The 16,682-nt window shown below is 44.9% G+C and overlaps 1 protein-coding gene across 1 annotated transcript in view; it reads left to right on the top strand.

Moving 5' to 3' along the window:
- The window catches only part of ValRS (Valyl-tRNA synthetase), a 139,201-nt gene that overhangs the window by 36,014 nt on the left and 86,505 nt on the right, over positions 1-16,682 (top strand). The window contains exons 9-12 of the mRNA XM_037413243.2: positions 6,359-6,538; positions 9,407-9,531; positions 11,190-11,293; positions 15,366-15,447. Coding sequence (XP_037269140.2) covers positions 6,359-6,538; positions 9,407-9,531; positions 11,190-11,293; positions 15,366-15,447 — 491 coding nt within the window. The remainder of the gene's footprint in view (positions 1-6,358; positions 6,539-9,406; positions 9,532-11,189; positions 11,294-15,365; positions 15,448-16,682) is intronic.

Here is a 16,682-nt window from a genome sequence, read left to right as displayed (position 1 = left end):
CGGCAATGGCAGCCAACTTCAACTTCTTCGTATCTGGTCGAACACCCCCCAAGCTCACCACGTGGCCGAAAAACTTTAATTCTTGATAGCCAAAGTAGCACTTTTTGGGCTTGATAGTAACGTTTGCTCTCCTTATTGCAGTGAGGACACTTTTTAGCCTTGAAAGATGTTCGTGAAACGTGCTTGAAAACGCAACGACATCATCCAAGTATACAAGACACGTCTGCCACTTTAGTCCAGCAAGTACAGTGTCCATCATGCGTTCAAATGTTGCGGGAGCGGAACAGAAACTGAAAGGCAGCACTTTAAATTCGTGGGTGGAACTTTAGTCCACTTTAGTCCACTTTAGTCCAGCAAGTACAGTGTCCATCATGCGTTCAAATGTTGCGGGAGCGGAACAGAAACTGAAAGGCAGCACTTTAAATTCGTAGAGCCCGTCAGGAGTTGCGCTCGCTGTTTTTTCACGGTCGCTCTCGTGAACTTCAATTTGCCAGTACCCTGACTTGAGATCTAATGATGTAAAGAACTGGGCATAGCGTAGACGGTTTAAGGCATCATCAATCCGAGGCAGGGGGTAAACGTTGTGGTCTGTGAATTGTTAAGCCGTCGGTAGTCGACGCAGAAGCATAGTGTGTTGTCTTCTTTCTTTACTAGGACAACTGGTGATGCCCACGGACTCGTCGAGGGTTGAATGACGTCATCATTCAGCATTTCTTGTACTTGACGCTTAATCACCTCTATTTTCTTCGGGGACACATGGTATGGATGTTGGCGAAGAGGTCGTGCTGACTTCTCGGTAACAATGCGGTGTTTTGCAACGGTAGTACGTTGAACTTTCAATGCTGTGGAGAAGCAGTCCAAGAATTCCGTCACAAGGTTTAGCCGCCAATCTTTTAGTGAATCTAGCAAGTCTGGATTAACATGAATGCGGCTGCCCAGGCCATCACAAGCTTTTAAATGCGATGAAGTCATATCCATTGTGCCGACATCAGAAAAGTCTGTGATTTCACTGAGAAAAGTGACAATGGTGCCTCTAGGGACGTGCTGAAACTCATTGCTGAAGTTGGTCGGCAGAACTCGAGAGCGTTTATTCTCTAACCGAACAAGGCATCGGGCTATGCAAATGTTTCTGTTTCGTTTGAGCAGCAGTGGGATATTTGCCTCTGCAATACCTTCAAAATCGTTGAATTAATCAAAAACGTCGCAGGTTTCCAAGGTCAACACGCTACTCTTCGGCGGTAACCGAACAATTCTCAAAGCAACATTCGTTAACAATTCTCAAAGCATCGATGTAACTGTCGTGAGGGTTGCGCTCTAAAGCGTGTGCTGTAGAAAACGTCACCCGCGACTCTTGCAAATCAAGCACGGCTCCGTTATCATGCAGAAAGTCCAGTCCGAGAATTAGGTCCCTCGAGCGACTCGGCAGTATTACAAAATTTCCGAGATACGTAAATCCATGAATACTGACTCGTGCTGTGCACCGTCCTACAGGAGTGAGAAGATGGCCTCCTGCCGTACGTATCTGCGACCCAGCCCACTGGGTAGAAACCTTCTTCAGCCTGCAGGCAAGGCCCAGGCTCATAACGGAAGTGTCTGCTCTTGTGTCGATTAGCGCCATTGCTTCTTCATCGTCCACGGTTACTGCAATGTTTGATCTAACCACTCCGTACGACGTTTGACTGCGTCTGTACATCTTTTTGCTGCCGTCGCTGTCGTCGTAGTGGAGGAACTTCCGTAGTCAGCATCAGCAGCCTCACCTCTGAAGGTCGCTGAACTCAGTTTTCCCAACTTGCAGGACTGGGTGAATGACGTCTCGGAACACCGCGTCAATAGGCTGGGCTCGGTGACCTGTAGCGAGCAGGCGACGATGAACGAGGCTCGTGCGACTGATGTTCGATACTGCAACGATTCGAGATGAAACTCTCTATTTCTAGTGGTCGCTCGCCAGGTTGTGGACGAGGGGCATTAGGTGAAAATCCACGGAGACCCACACGACGGTATGGACATGTTCGCTAGACATGTCCGGCTTCCCCACAGTGGAAACAAAGGGGCCTGTGGTCGGGTGTACGCCAGATGTCACTCTTCCTCGGTTGTGCTTCGGCGATCAACGGCGGGCTGCCAGGATGGAAGCCTACCTCCATTTGCTGAGCGCGTCGCTCATTGGGGTAAAACACACTGGGTGAAATGCACGATGGAGGACCTCGCACTGCTTCCGCTTAGCTCATTTCGTCGCAGTGCCTCTGTTGTGCCGCCTCGGACTGTTGGGGAGCGTGAACGGCTTGTCGTAGCTCGGCGCGTACCATCTCGGCGACGGAGAGCTGCTCTACAGGGGAAGCAGTCACCTGCATCTTTGGTGGCTCTTTCTTAATGAGAGCTCTAATGAGCTCTCGCAACGTGCTGATGCCATTGCTGAGAGTGACAGAAGTGACCTCACTTGGATGCATACCACGGTTATGCTGCTTGGCATGCTGTTGAAGGGCCCTCTCCATGGCAGTGGCTTCCATATGGAACTACGCAAGTGTCGCAGGCGGGTTTCGAATCAGGCCGGCAATAATCTCTTCTTTAACACCACGCTAATATTAAGTGGCGAACTTTCTTGGATTCGGTCATAGAGGGCTCCGCACGCCTGAAAAGCCGATCCATGTCCTCTATGTAAGTCGTCACCCTTTCGTTAGGGCCTTGAACCCTTGCCTTTATAGCACACTCCGCTGTCTCTTTCCTGTCCTCTCGGGCAAAGGCCTCGAGGAACTGCCGGTGAAACTCATCCCATGACGTAAGCGTTGCTTCATGGTTCTCAAACCATGTTTTCGTGAAGTCCTCGAGAAAGCAGTACACATAGCGTAGCTTACGCTCTGGGTCCAATCGTTGATGACGGCGATCCGGTTGAAATGTTAGAGCCAGTCGTCAGCATCTTCAACAGCAGCTCTGTGAAATGTTTTTGGCATCATGGGCTGGTTGACAACCATGTGCACTGGTGCTGGCACGGTGACGTTAGGCGGTGTTCGGTTCATAATCTTCTGACGTTCAGGCAGCAAACCATGCTGTGGCTCGAGTCCCTGGAGACCACGGCTGAAACGTACGTGCACAGGGGTAAGCTCGGCTGAGCTACTCGATGGGCTTGCGTCAGCGGTGCCCTCTGGGGACTGTATCATCTACCGTTCCCAGCACCTGTGTACACAGGGACGCAGGCACAAAACAGGGCATTTACTTTCGTAACCAAAGACAAAAACATTAACACCTGTGCACGCGCCCACAGAACTACTTCAATATCCTCCTCAGAGGCTGGGTACTATAGTTGCCAGCCTACCTTGTGTCAATATCGTAAAGTAACGACAAAATAAAAGTCAAAACATAGTTTAACAACAATACTAAACAGTTGTGAGCAGAGCGAGTGCTGACGACGTGGATCAAAGTTTGAAAGTCGCGCCTTTTGAGGCATATCGCTATCGGTCGAACGCAGAAGAAATCTTGAACTTATAGCATCACGCAAGCACAGTGGTGCACAAACAAAGCAATAAACAAAGCGCAACTCCGCCCATTTCGCTGACGCCACAACCTGCACCTGGAACGTGCGTGCGCTGCCATGTGACACTGCGTTTTTGTTGACTATCGGCCAGTACACTTTCAACATGGCCAGTATTAAACTTAAAAGAGCACTGACATCAAATTTACTCATGTCAAGATTTTTGCGTCAACAAGTAGCTATTGACCACCTAGTAGGGATTCACAACCTAAAACGCTTCTGAGTGACGAATGAGTATCTGTAATATTGATTAATATATTCGCTATCAAACGCGGTTCAAAATAGGTGGAAAGCCCGCCAAATTGTAGTGCTGGCAGCGCTACCTCGCGGCCACGTCGAGGCCGCTGCGCAGCTGATGCCGCTTTCCCAAAAAGTGGCGACGTCACACTGCCGTTTAGTCTGCTAGGAGCGCACATACAGTCAGTCCAGCTGTGTCTCTGAAGGCGTAGACATGCCTCTGTCACCAACATCGTCGTCCTCGCCATCATCGCGGTCAACATCGGCTAGTGATGATGACAGCAACCTGGAATTGGGTATCGCCGCAGTTCGTGACAATCCTTGCGTGGCAAGCTCCGCGTTAAATGCAATCTATTTATCAGCCCCAGCCGTACTGTCGGAGCTCAGGAACACCAACTACGAACCTCATGTCGCGAACGTTTGGCGAGTGAATTGCTGCTTTCAGCTGCAGCAGGGCGCACGGTAGGAATAACCCCGGCCTCGAGAAGAGGCCTCGTTCTGCCAGTGAAACCCAACTGTTTCGCCAACACAGGATTTACCCTAGAGCAGCTTGCTGCAAAGTGAAGGGAGCAAATGCGGCTGCTCTTCACAGGCGTCCAGTCCCTCTGTCCAACGGCATGTACGAAGTCAACCCACTGGCTGCGTTTAGGTTCATGGCTTGGAAAGGCATTAAATGCCATGCACTTTCCGTTTTTTCCGTGCCTCGACGTGCAGGTTCTCTCTACGCGGTTACCCGACATTCTGGCATGTATTGTCGCTCTGAATGATCGTACTCACACGCAGTGAAGCACAACGCAAATCAGTCGATGAAACACGATGAATCGCACGCACGCTTCAACTCAGCAAGGAGAGCCACTAGTAAGAGCATAGCTAGGAGTCGGCTCTAAACACACTCAGAGATTGTCAACGTCATCGTTACGAGCGCATTGTCACTCAGGATGGTATTTGTGGAATGTATCACGCCGAACACATAGCACTAGTGTCGATGTTGCCGGGCAGTCTATTTTTGTTTTTTCTCCTTAGCTTTTCTACGCTGTTTAATGTCGAAATGAAATAACTTTGACGCGACGGACGATATTCAAATTTGGCCAAGAAGACCTATGCATACCAAGTGATCGAATGATGGGCACATATCGATCTTGTAATTTGATGTCAGTGTTCCTTTAAGATGGGTCGAGCATGGGCTTGAGCATGGGAACTGAGCGGCTGGACGACCCTTTCAGCGTCGATTCATGTGTGTTGGCCTGTACATGCGCTATCTGCACAGTTGCGTTGCACGTGGTGGGACGTGCCGGGAACCCGCCACATGTATAAAGTACATCAAGACAAGGCATGTAAAAGTACGCCAAAACAAGGACAGCTTGCCTTTGTGGAGAGCGAAATTCTCAAATAGAGGCTCCATAGATCGGCACTAAATTGAAAGCCAGCAGTGGTTTGACAAGCTTTTAATTACCCTCATGGGAAATTTTTATTGTTATAACTTGACTTTTTTCTTCTGTCTAATCAACCCTCCTCTCTCTTTGGCGTGAACTTTTCTGAAAAAAGCTGGGTTCATTACACGAGCAAATATGGTATTTGATAAGATTCAATGATATTGAGGATGACGTGAACTTGAGGGCATGCAAGAAGCAAGACAAGTTTGCATACTATTTTCATGTGAAATAAAGTGTGCTAACTTAATGTTCACACCTTGCTCTTCATTATACTGTGAGCGAATCATTATGTTAGTGCTGGTAACGATTTCCGACGCCTGAAATGTTTTAGTTTAGGCCAGAAATACGCATACATTGTACTGTATTTAGGATTATTGATATATTGAACTATTTTGCAATCCCCTTCGAGTTAGATATATCAGCGATTGACTGTGTTATGATTTTACTTCGTTTTAACTGACAATTCGTTATATGCGTGTTCGCTATATCGAGCTTTGAGTGTAAATATAGTGTAGAGACAAACGTTTTTGGTAGATGAATGAAAGGCTTTAATGCCGTAGAAGACTCATTCTTGACCTGCTGGTTAAAAATGCGGGTGTGAACAACTGCGGAAGTGAACATCGGAGACGTCGTACTTCAAGACAGCCTACAACCACGGCAACTGTGGAAGCTAGCCAGAGTGACTGAAGTCCACGCTAGTCGCGATCAAAACATAAGGTCATGTACCATCAGACTTGCAAATGGAACGCATCTACAAGGACATACCAAGATGCTCTACCCTTTGAAGTTCACCAGCTTTCATGAACTTTGTTTTTGCACGGTGCAGGTTGTTGCAACTTCCGATGAAGAAGAAGTTGCGGCATTCACGCGCAGCTCTGCTAGATACACGGTTCTGTTTTCTTTGCCTGGCTGATGGTCAGCCAGGCAAAGAAAACGGAACCATCAGCCAGGCAAAGAAAACAGAACCGTGTCTCGAGCACAGCCGCGCTTGAATGTTGCAACTTCTTCTTCGTCGGCAGTTGCAACATGCAGCATTGAAGTACTAAATGTTCTCTCCTTGAAACAAGGGATGAGTGTACAAGTGCCTCTTATAAGCATTACATGTAGACTCTGCCTGCTATGCACACTTTGTCTTGACCATTCTCTCCACTTATTATCAAACCAGATAAGGAAGTGGTGGTGGCGACGACCCGAATTGAGACCATGCTGGGCGACACTGCAGTGGCCGTACATCCAGATGACCCCCGGTACTTTGACATTCATGGAAAAAGTGTGGTGCATCCTTTCTGCAACAGAATTATCCCCATCGTGACCGATAAGTTTGTCGACATGCAGTTTGGCACAGGTGAGTGTGAAAAAGCTATTGTGGATGTCTGTGTATCTGTCATTTATTTCCTTTTGGTCTGCTTAGGAAAATGGCAGTAGCATTTTAGGTTGGGCTTGTTGGTGCATTCTAAAACACTTAGCAGGGCGTGCCAAAAGACGTGGACATAGAGGAGGCACTCAGGACGGCCACAAACTTCCAGCTTCATTTGGAAACGCCAAATCAGGTCTATAAGAAACATGTCGTCTCATCACATGCCAACATTACATTCCTACATGAGGTTCATATCAGTGACACACCCTCCCCCAGGAAAAAAGCTATTTTTCGTACCCACAGTACATTGAAATGACCATCCACAAATAGATGAAAAGAGATGAAAGAAAGGTAAACATGTAAAATAATAATACAGTCCAATGCATTTATAACGATCCTAGATATCGTGATAAGAAAATGACCATATTTCTGTCACTGATGATTTTTCTGTGCTGCTTATTAAAACTGCATTCACTTATAGTGAATATCTTCGAAGCCCCCTACTTTTACGATGAACACTTCCGACGCGGCTGCGGTAAAAATATGGCACATACAAAGCGAAAACAAATTTAAACAGGCTTTCCAAAGCATGCTATAGGCGTGCGCTTGCACATGCTTCGCTGCAGTTTACTTTCGTTGAAGATATCGTAAATTGCAGCAAGCATCACAGGAGCACCGCAGGCAGATTTTGGACGCTGCGAGTGAGGCCACTCACTTTTCAAGCATTTCTTCACCAGCAGAAACGAAAGTGAAGAAAAAAATAAATAAATGGGAGGCAGCATGAAGACTTGCAATCGCACGGCAAACTATTTAATGCCGTTTTTGGCATCTATGATCACGAACTATTAACCGAATGATGCCTTCGAATGCTAGAAGCCATAAATGCGAGAAGTGATAAGCTTTTGCTAAATAAAAGTTCACGACGACGCTCGACTCGCCCACACCCCAGTGTGCTGCAAAAGTTCTTTCATTTTCCGATAATGGCAGAGGCCGCTCGATGAATGGCCATGACTTTCGCGTAGTTGTGGCAGTGTATAAGCATCAGAAAGGTGTGGATGCGAGTTGTTGGGCGGTGACGAATGTGCCATTTATACTCATCATGGGCTACCGTATCACAGTCATCTGCAGTTCGGTTGCGTGTGTTTACACCGCGCAGAGGGAAGGCTGTAGAAGCGCGTCATGCTGCCGTTCGCAAGTTAGCTGCCGCCGCGTCGACTGAGGCCGCTAGCGTGTTGATTGCAAAATGCATGCCTTCATCATGTTAAAAGAACAGGCTACTCGTCGCACCTGAGCATGAGCCGGAGAAGCACGATATTGAGTGTGCTTTGAGTGTGCCTTGAGCACACTCAAGAGCACACTCAGGAGAGTGGTTGTATGCTTTTAAAGACCAGTCTTGACCAGCTTTCTTCAATGGTGTGTGTTCTACACAATCAAAATGAATTGAGTCAAAGTAAAATTTTGTGGTGGTTGTCCTTAAGCTGTCTCTACAGCTGTTTTAACTAGGCTTGTGCTATAGTAAATTTTAGGTTCAAAGTGAGTTCGAAGCAAATAGTGATTTGGTTTAAATAATTTTTGAACCCGATTCAAATAGTATATATATCACATAATATAAGGAAAGTTCAAAGCGTATTTTACATGACCCAACTAACTTCAACAGTATTTTTTTTTTAATGGAAACAAGGAATGTTCAAATGTCATTCTTTTTGGTTCAAAAGAAGTGGAAGCAACCTTGAATAGTAGCAGGACTTGACTTACATTTCAAGTGATAACCTGCAATGTATGTTACGTTTTAAAATTTACTATACGTAGAGCATATAAGCCGGAATAATTCGCTTAAAATAGAAAGAATAAGTGTTGGGATAGTATGTTCATTTAACTTTAATGTGGGGCTTCGCAGCATTGCGAATTTTTTTTAGAATACTTTGAGATTTTCTGTTACCTGAATTTGAATCGAAGAGAACTGTAGCGGCTGCGAAACGCTTGGGTGTCAGTTTTCACTATGGGCGGGAGGTATTGGGTTCGATCCCCAGTGCCGGCCGGCCACCCACCGGTTTTCAATGGGTACAGCCAGGCTTCAGGGTGGTGCTGCGGCGTCACAATGCAAACCTTACGACGCCTGCGGGGCTCCAAACCCGCTGCATGGTACCAGTGGTTGAACAGAAGAAAATTTGAATATGGTAATATTCATTCAAATATTTGCACAGGTATAGTTTAAATACCTCATTTTAATACCTTAGTTGTTTTAACATCTGATTAGTGTCACAGCAACGAGGTGTGTACTGGGTGACCTAGATTGGTAAAATCTTTTACAGCATGATTAAATTTTTCACAGAAATGTTCGTTCTGCTTTATTGATAGAGAGTGATGATTCTGCTCTGCTAAAGTGGTTGAATGGCTGTTACATTTTGCTGCTGAGTGTGTAGTCGTTAGTCTGCATAGTGGTCTGTGTTCTTTTGTTTTATCCTGCCTTATAGCACTGCTTCCTGGACACAATCCTGTTGCTAGTCACGGCAGCTGCATTTCGATTGCTGTGGATTGCAAAACCAAAGCGCTCATGTGTTTAAATTTAGCATCACAGTGAAGGGCCTTAGGTGGCTTGAATCACTCCAGTTGCTTAGGCTTGTTTGTCCTTTGACCTTTTATTGTAATCTGCTTTTAATGCATCTTGACATTCACATTATATAGTTGTGCAATGTAAAGTTCCATGTGTTTAAATTCAACAATTACTTATCTACTGCAGCTCTCGAAAAGTGGCAGTGCAGTAGTAGTGAGATTGTGGCTGTATTTTTACATTTAGTCTTGATAAGACTTCTCTTACAAACCTGCTTTTGTTTGTGTGCCACCTCTGCTCTGCAGGCGCTGTGAAGATCACCCCAGCACATGACCACAATGACTATGAGGTTGCCATGCGCCTTGAGCTTCCTTTCATCACAGTTATTGAGGACGATGGTACCATCTCGCCAGGCTGTGGAGAATTTTCAGTGAGTTGATCATCACGCAAGTTTTTAATACCATTTTATGAAAAAAAGAGATTGTTTTTATTTCTGAGAAAATAAAAGCCCATAATTGTTAAGTACCGTATTTATTCGAATATAGGTCAACCTTTTTTCTTTTGAAAATGTTGTGCATAGCCAGCTATCGACCTATATTCATGACCAAATAATCTGGACCTATATTCACGATCAAACTAACCAAAAGTGCCGACTTATGGCGTTCAACTGCCACGCCCGCTGTTCTTCAAGCGGTTCCTGCTGCATACGCATGTTATATACCATAAAATTTGAAATAAAGACCCTCCTTCTCCTTTCCAACTACCTAAGTAACTGAGAAAAAAGTTATTTATGCAGTAGTCACGTACCGCCCCCGCGAATTGCAGCCACTCCGCCGTGTTTGCGATGAAACTAGGTATTCTCTGTGAAGTCTCTAGCTCGCTAGCTGTTCTTTCGGTACTGACTTCCGCCGCGCAGCAGCACTGCCACTGGCCTTAAACCTCACCGTTGCCGCCTCACATCTTCGTTGTACGATCGGCGTGGCGGTTCACATTTGCTTTAGGCGCTGCGCCGTGCTCTCTACTGGGCTGCAGAAATTACCCGCCTTCTTCTTCTTTTAACAACCACCACCATTTGGTTGAGCACGGTTGCTACGATGTCACGTCGGGAGAGCTACGCAGGTGCCCTCAAGTGCTGACACTTTTTACCGAGGACTCGTGCAATCGTGCCGTGCAGCGCGAGTTCTTTGAAAATGAGACGTTGATAAGGGGTTGGCAAAACCAGCGGGCCGTCTGTTTGCGTGCAAATGTCGACGTCGTGCCTTTCCGGGCCCAGCAATCGGCAGCGGTGGCAGCAAGGACGTCGTCGTTTGGGAAGTCGCGGATACTTGTGAACAATCCGATGACGACATCATCTTGCACATCTCATAAGATGACAACCCCGGCAGCGATTAGGGCGCTGAGTTATGTAAATAATGGTATGGTACATTTTATAGAAGGGTGGCAGCTTGGGCTAGTTGGTATGGCATGACGATAGTTAAAGCGCAAGAACAAAACGACCACACATTTGAATTTCTCTTTTCCTAAACTAAACCAATACATCGGTCGACCTATATTCGATAACTTTTTTTTCCTCTCGTAGAACACGTAGGGGTCGACCTATATTCGTGCCCGACCTATTTTTGAGTAAATACGGTAGTGCTCAGCTGAAATTGTGATTTCTGCTTGCGATAATATATGAAGATGCCACAGACATAGGCATGAGCGTGATGCATGCACGCACACAGACCCTACATATTTCCACTCCTTTGCTGCCATGCTTGTGCCATCTGTTCTTCCTCTAGGCAACTGCAGTTAACCCCGCACTTGGCTTCTCAGAGCCATGTCTCACCAGCTCTTTCTTGGTCTGTTCATGCCTCACGCATCACCTCACAAGTTCGCAATGCTGAACTTATTCACTCTTGTGAATTGGTTCACAAGCTGTTATAGTTTTATAATTCTCTGAACAGGAGCTAAAGAGAACTCATTGAGCTCGAACTGAATCCACATATTTTTATTTTTTTTAGTTTGAAATCCCAATATTGAGGCTCTACATATACTGGTGTTGTTGTTGCAGCTTGTGGAGAAGTAACTATGCTTGGCTATTTGTAGGGAATGAAACGATTTGAAGCACGCAAGGCTGTCCTGGAGGCCCTGAAGCAGAAGGGGCTCTACCGGGGCACCAAGGACAACCCCATGGTTGTGCCCGTTTGCAGGTACTCTCGGTACTCTCCTGATTCTTGTAGTTACTCCTACTATACAGGGTTCCTGTTTCTCTCTGTGTTGCGAGGATGCCACTTTATGGCTTGTCGAGTGTTCACTTCACTCACTTGTGCACACTTCCTAATGGAAAACAAAACAGAAATATATGTCGGCAAGCCCCATCAGACTGCTTTTGCAAGCTTGCAAACACGAACCAATTAGGCATGCAAATTTAAGTACCATTGAGCTGTGAGGTTCATTTGAAGTGAGCGTATGACTAATTCGCGAAAAAAGAAAGTTTTTTTTATTCCTCACTGACACACTGCACGAGTCGTTTACAGCTTGATTTGTTAAGTTGCTCTATACATGTGTGCTGGGTGAAAGTTGTTTTGTTTTGATGTTGCTGCAAGTTCATAGTGGAGAGGTTTAACTGAGCATTTATGGTGCGCTTCACTCGGGCCAATGTATGTACAATAGCAGTTTGCGCACAGCCACTTGGTTAGAGTATTAGTGCACTTGCACAGTGTTCATGTTAGCAACGAAGCATTGAAGACTGCTTTTACTCCACTAGAAGTTAACAAGTGAACAAAGCATGAGCACTGGTTGTTTGGCTTTTTTTCAAAGCTGGCAGGGTATAGCTCACTTGTTGTGGAGACAAGCTCGGGCTCCTGTTGCTGTTAAATCTTGTCCACCTATTCACCACTGCCACTTGAGTAAAATTGCATATCTGGATAGCTCAAGCCTGTGTACTATATAAGGAAAGAAGACAGAAATTTAAATGTTTGCAGCTAAGGTACTGTGCTTTTTGGGAAGAAGAAATAAGAGGGATGTGGATGCTTTAGAGTGACGGTGGAATAACTACAAAAAGCAGTAATTTACACTTCCCTGAGTGTGGTAAAAGCTCTGCAAACTCTTAAAAAAAACAAAAAAAACCTGTCCTTGACTCATTTTGCTCACTACAGTCAAATCTCATTAATTCGAATACGCTTAATTCAAACTTCCGGTTAATTTGAACTCACGCTGAGGTCCCGTCAAAGCTGTGTGTATTCCAATGGGAGATAACGTCTGTAGTTTGCAAGCACTTGCGACGGTTAATTCAAACATACCGTGCTCCGCAAATGCTCTCAGCACCCCGCCCAATCCCGCGGCAGCACCTCCTATACATCAACGCTGCGCGCGAAGAAAAGGAAAGGAAAAGGAAAGAAAAGGCTGCGGTGGAATGTTTGCTCTGTCTCAAATGCCAATCTGCGATGCGCCTGTGCCACGCTTCTCCCTTTTCCCTCCCTGCCACGTAAAGACCCTTCTCCTTTCAACGACGCACGCGAAAAGAGCAAAAAACAAAAAAAGCTGCCGTGAAGTGTTGGTTCTCTCTCAAATGCCGTTCTGCTTCTCTCCGCATGGAGACGCTCCTCCTTTCTCATCATGTGCTGGTGATGGTGCGGCTGGGGCGCAAAGGGTAGTAGCGGAGACGCAGTCGCTGTTGTCGTCTTTAGAGAGTGTTGGCGCTGGACATTGTTGTGCGCAACTTCTCTTGCCAGGAGAATGCTGAAGCCAAAGTAGAAATGCTTTGCAAGCTGTGTGCGAAATTGATTGACTGGCTGCAAAGCAAAGGTATGCAGACGCGCATCACTGATTACTTCAATTAATGACGGATGTCCTGTGATTTGTGAATAAATGTAAGCCTTCTGAAACTTCCCCCTCGTGTTTAACACTTTCATGTCCACGCCTATCGCCATCGATAGTATGTTTTCGATGTTTACAACTTGTATATTTGCCCTGTTTCGAACGCTTTTGGATCCCTTGCACTATCTAACGCTTTAAAGAAAAAGTATTTTATCAGTTTTGCTTTTACGTTTCTCTTTTTTTCACCGTGTGGTGATCTTAAAGCGCCTTTCTATGTGCGCGAGTGAGCGTGCATATAGTTTGCATCATGGCGTCAATGTTACGTGTGGCCGCTTCATGGAAACGGTGAATTTCGGGCGATTCATCTGGGCTGAATATTCATATGACGACAACAGCACAGGCTTTGAAGACGACATTGACGCTTTTGATTTCAGCGTGGACGATGAGAGCTCGTCAAACCGTCCCGGAACATTAGCGGTCGTCCACCGCTGAGTTTAGCATTGTGCTCGGGCCGCGTTATGGCTGGCGCACGTCGGTGTAAGTTGACCCGATGTGTTCTGAAGGTTAGAGCTCTTATCTGCAGGGCGTCCACTTCCTTCAGGCGGAACTACTTGCCGGCGGCAGCACAGGGAGTGCAGTTTCGTGCCGGGAGTGAACCTTGGAGCCGTGTTACGTAGTGCTGCGCGGCGCCACGTAACGCGGCTCCAAGGTTCGTGAAGCTGTTTGGCATGGTGGCATCAAAAACACTACGTGTAATGTTATTTTATGTACACAAAAACTTTTGTATTTACAGTGCCTATATATATATTTACAGGATAAGTGTATGTGCTCCTTGCACTTAAAATGTATATTTCTATTTCTTTTTATGCTTAGCTTGTTCAGAGCAATAGTGATGGTTCTATGAAATTTCTGCGTTCATGTTTAGAATGTTTTTATTAGATAATTTTTCTCGTACTATTGCCAATAAATTTGTGGTTCAAAACTGACCATGTTTGATAGATAACTCCTAACTGTGCAATTTGACACCATAAACATTTGTATCGGTAACTGCGGGTGCCATAAAAAAAATAAGGTTTTCCGGACTACTCAAGAACGGTCAAATTTCTCGCGGTCACGAAAGTTTTAAGCTCAATGCACATGCGCCACTGCATGGTGAGCCCTCTGTTCATATAGCTTTCTTTTTTTTTTTTCAAACAAATTTTTGGGCCTCTTTGAGTTTGAATTATTGAGATTTGACTGTACAAAATTCCAATTAAGCGCTATCGTATTCACTGCTTTGCTCTTGTAGCAAAACTGCGCCATTTTTTTTTTCAAATAATATATTACCACTGCCAAAAAAGATCCTGAATGAACGTTTTCCTTTTTAAGCCTCAAAAACATCTTGAAAAAGAGGAAAGCATTTCAAGCATTTTATTACCAAAATAAGTGACATAGATGACATAAGGAAAGCAACAGACACTGAAACCAAGGAGAGCAAAGGAAACATTACTTGTAGTTTTTAGTTGTAGTGGTATAATTGACATACATAAATGAAAATAAATGCGGATGAGAAAACAACTTGCTGTTGATGGGCACAAACCAACAATCTTTAAATTATGCCTGTGATGCTTGCTCGTAGCACCAAGTTTAATGGCTACGAGTGGTGCTTGCTAACCCACCCAGAATTGCACACAAAGAAATACAGTTAAACCTGGATATGACAAGATTGAGAAATTTTCCAAAAAATTCATTATAAAGAGGATTTCGTTATATGCAGGTACGGTATGAAAATTTGGAAAATAAATGTGCAAATTAAACAAAAGAGCGACTGAAGACAGAGCCAACCCAAAACATTTATTTTACAGTAAAAAACTGCATTATTATTGTGATAGCATTTATATGAACCCTGTCGGCCGGTTTTGATGTCGCCGCCATATTTCGTAATAAGTCCAAATTGCTAACATGCCCCTCCCCCCCCCCCCCCACGCACCGTGACTTTCGCGAGCGGGTAAAAGTGTGCAAGCGCTGCTGAAGCAGAGATCAAATGAGTCGGCTCATCCCTATCGCCTGGAAAGTGCATAAGATAACATCTCCCGCATGTTAGAACTGCCATTGAATGATCAAACAGAAAGCACTTGTGCTAGTGTAAAATACCTCCTCCGTTACTTTATTGTCAGAACTTTTTGCCACCCATTCTCATTATACATTTCACGTCACTGTCATGATTTTATTATTTCTGTATTTTACCCGCCTTAGCGCGAGGAATTTTAATGCCCTTATACAGCCACTCAACGCATTCATTGTTCACATTTCTTATCCTATGGCCTGGTTCTCTTTGCCTAGCAAATGGCCCTTGCGCCGCAAAATACTACACATCACCATCATCTTTCATTGTCTAGACGACTCTGACTGACATGAGCACTAACATTATCGGCAAAACATGAAAAGTATGACACATTATGATAAATGCCGTTGTATTTTCAGCCGGTCAAAAGACATTGTGGAGCCTCTGCCCAAGGCCCAGTGGTTTCTGAATCTTTCCAAGATGGCTGCCGAGGCTGTCAAGGTACGCAACATCTCTCGTAGCATCACTTCTGCGTTTATACTTGCCGTCCTCTAGCTGTTGAGGCTCCAAAACACGGCTGCTTTCAGCGACAGTGTCAACAACCGACGGGCTCGTTTGTGAGTTAGGCCTACACCGGTGACTTCTTGACCACCGCGAGTTTGTTATCCTCGTTGTCCTATGTGCAGTATTTTATGTGCAAGGAATAGCTACTTTGTATGAATCAATCCCTCCATGTCCATCTTGTCAGCTGTAGAGGAAAGCGAACACACTGAGAACTAATTTTTCCCCATACCGAATGGGATTCTTAGACTATTTCAAACCAGAAATGTCCCATCGCAGCATATGATACAACATGTTAACTAAATCCTAATTCAAGCAATTTTGTTATGAAATATGGTCCAAACTGCCAGCTCATTTTAACTTGTACTAAACTTTTTTTGCAGCATTGAAAGGACACTGCAAAACATAGGCAAAAAAAAAAAACTACAGTAAAACCTCAGCATTTCGAACTCGTTTATATTGAAATCCCACTTAATTCGAAGTATTTCCACAGTCCCATATTTTGCAATGTAAATTTGAACAGAAAATTTGAAGTGGCCGTTAGCACTATTTCGGTTAATTCGAAAACTTTTGGTACAGTGTATTGATGCCCGACCCCGATTTTGCCATGAATCCACTAAAATGGCGGCCCTTAAGAGCCACTAGGCAATGCATTGTAGTGATACTAAAGACTGGCAGCTGAAGCACACCAGCCTCGCTACTTCCAGTGTGAAAAAAAGAAAATTGTAAATAAAAATTGTCTCGTGATCAGCTGAGATGTGTGCCTGTGGAAAACAAGACGTGCTCCACTGCAACACAGCAGTGATACGTGGGCAGCATGTTGCATGCTTCTTGCAACGTCAGCGCATCATGATTTACCCATTCTATTTGTGAATATAAAGAAATTAATAAAGGTCAGCCTGGCGGAATTTTTGATGTATGCAAATCTCCAAGTTCCAGTTGCTCCAGCAATTGGTGTACTTGCACTGCTGGTGGCGTTCTTGCCTGCAATACCTCAAAAACTCTGTTTGAAACTTTAAATCGTGATGTTTTGCAGCCAAAACACATCGCGAATTTCGTCACAATTTTCATTATTAAATTTTTCATTTTACCAGAAAGAAAATATTTTCTGCAACAGGACTCACTCGGACTCAGACTTGCAAAAGTATTACTCAGCCGGACTTGCTCAGATCTGA

This window comes from Rhipicephalus microplus, chromosome X (assembly GCF_043290135.1).
Source record: "Rhipicephalus microplus isolate Deutch F79 chromosome X, USDA_Rmic, whole genome shotgun sequence".
Classification (NCBI taxonomy): Eukaryota; Metazoa; Arthropoda; class Arachnida; order Ixodida; family Ixodidae; genus Rhipicephalus; species Rhipicephalus microplus.
The sequence above is the reverse complement of the archived record's forward strand: the minus strand, read 5'-3'. Positions and strand labels throughout refer to the sequence as shown.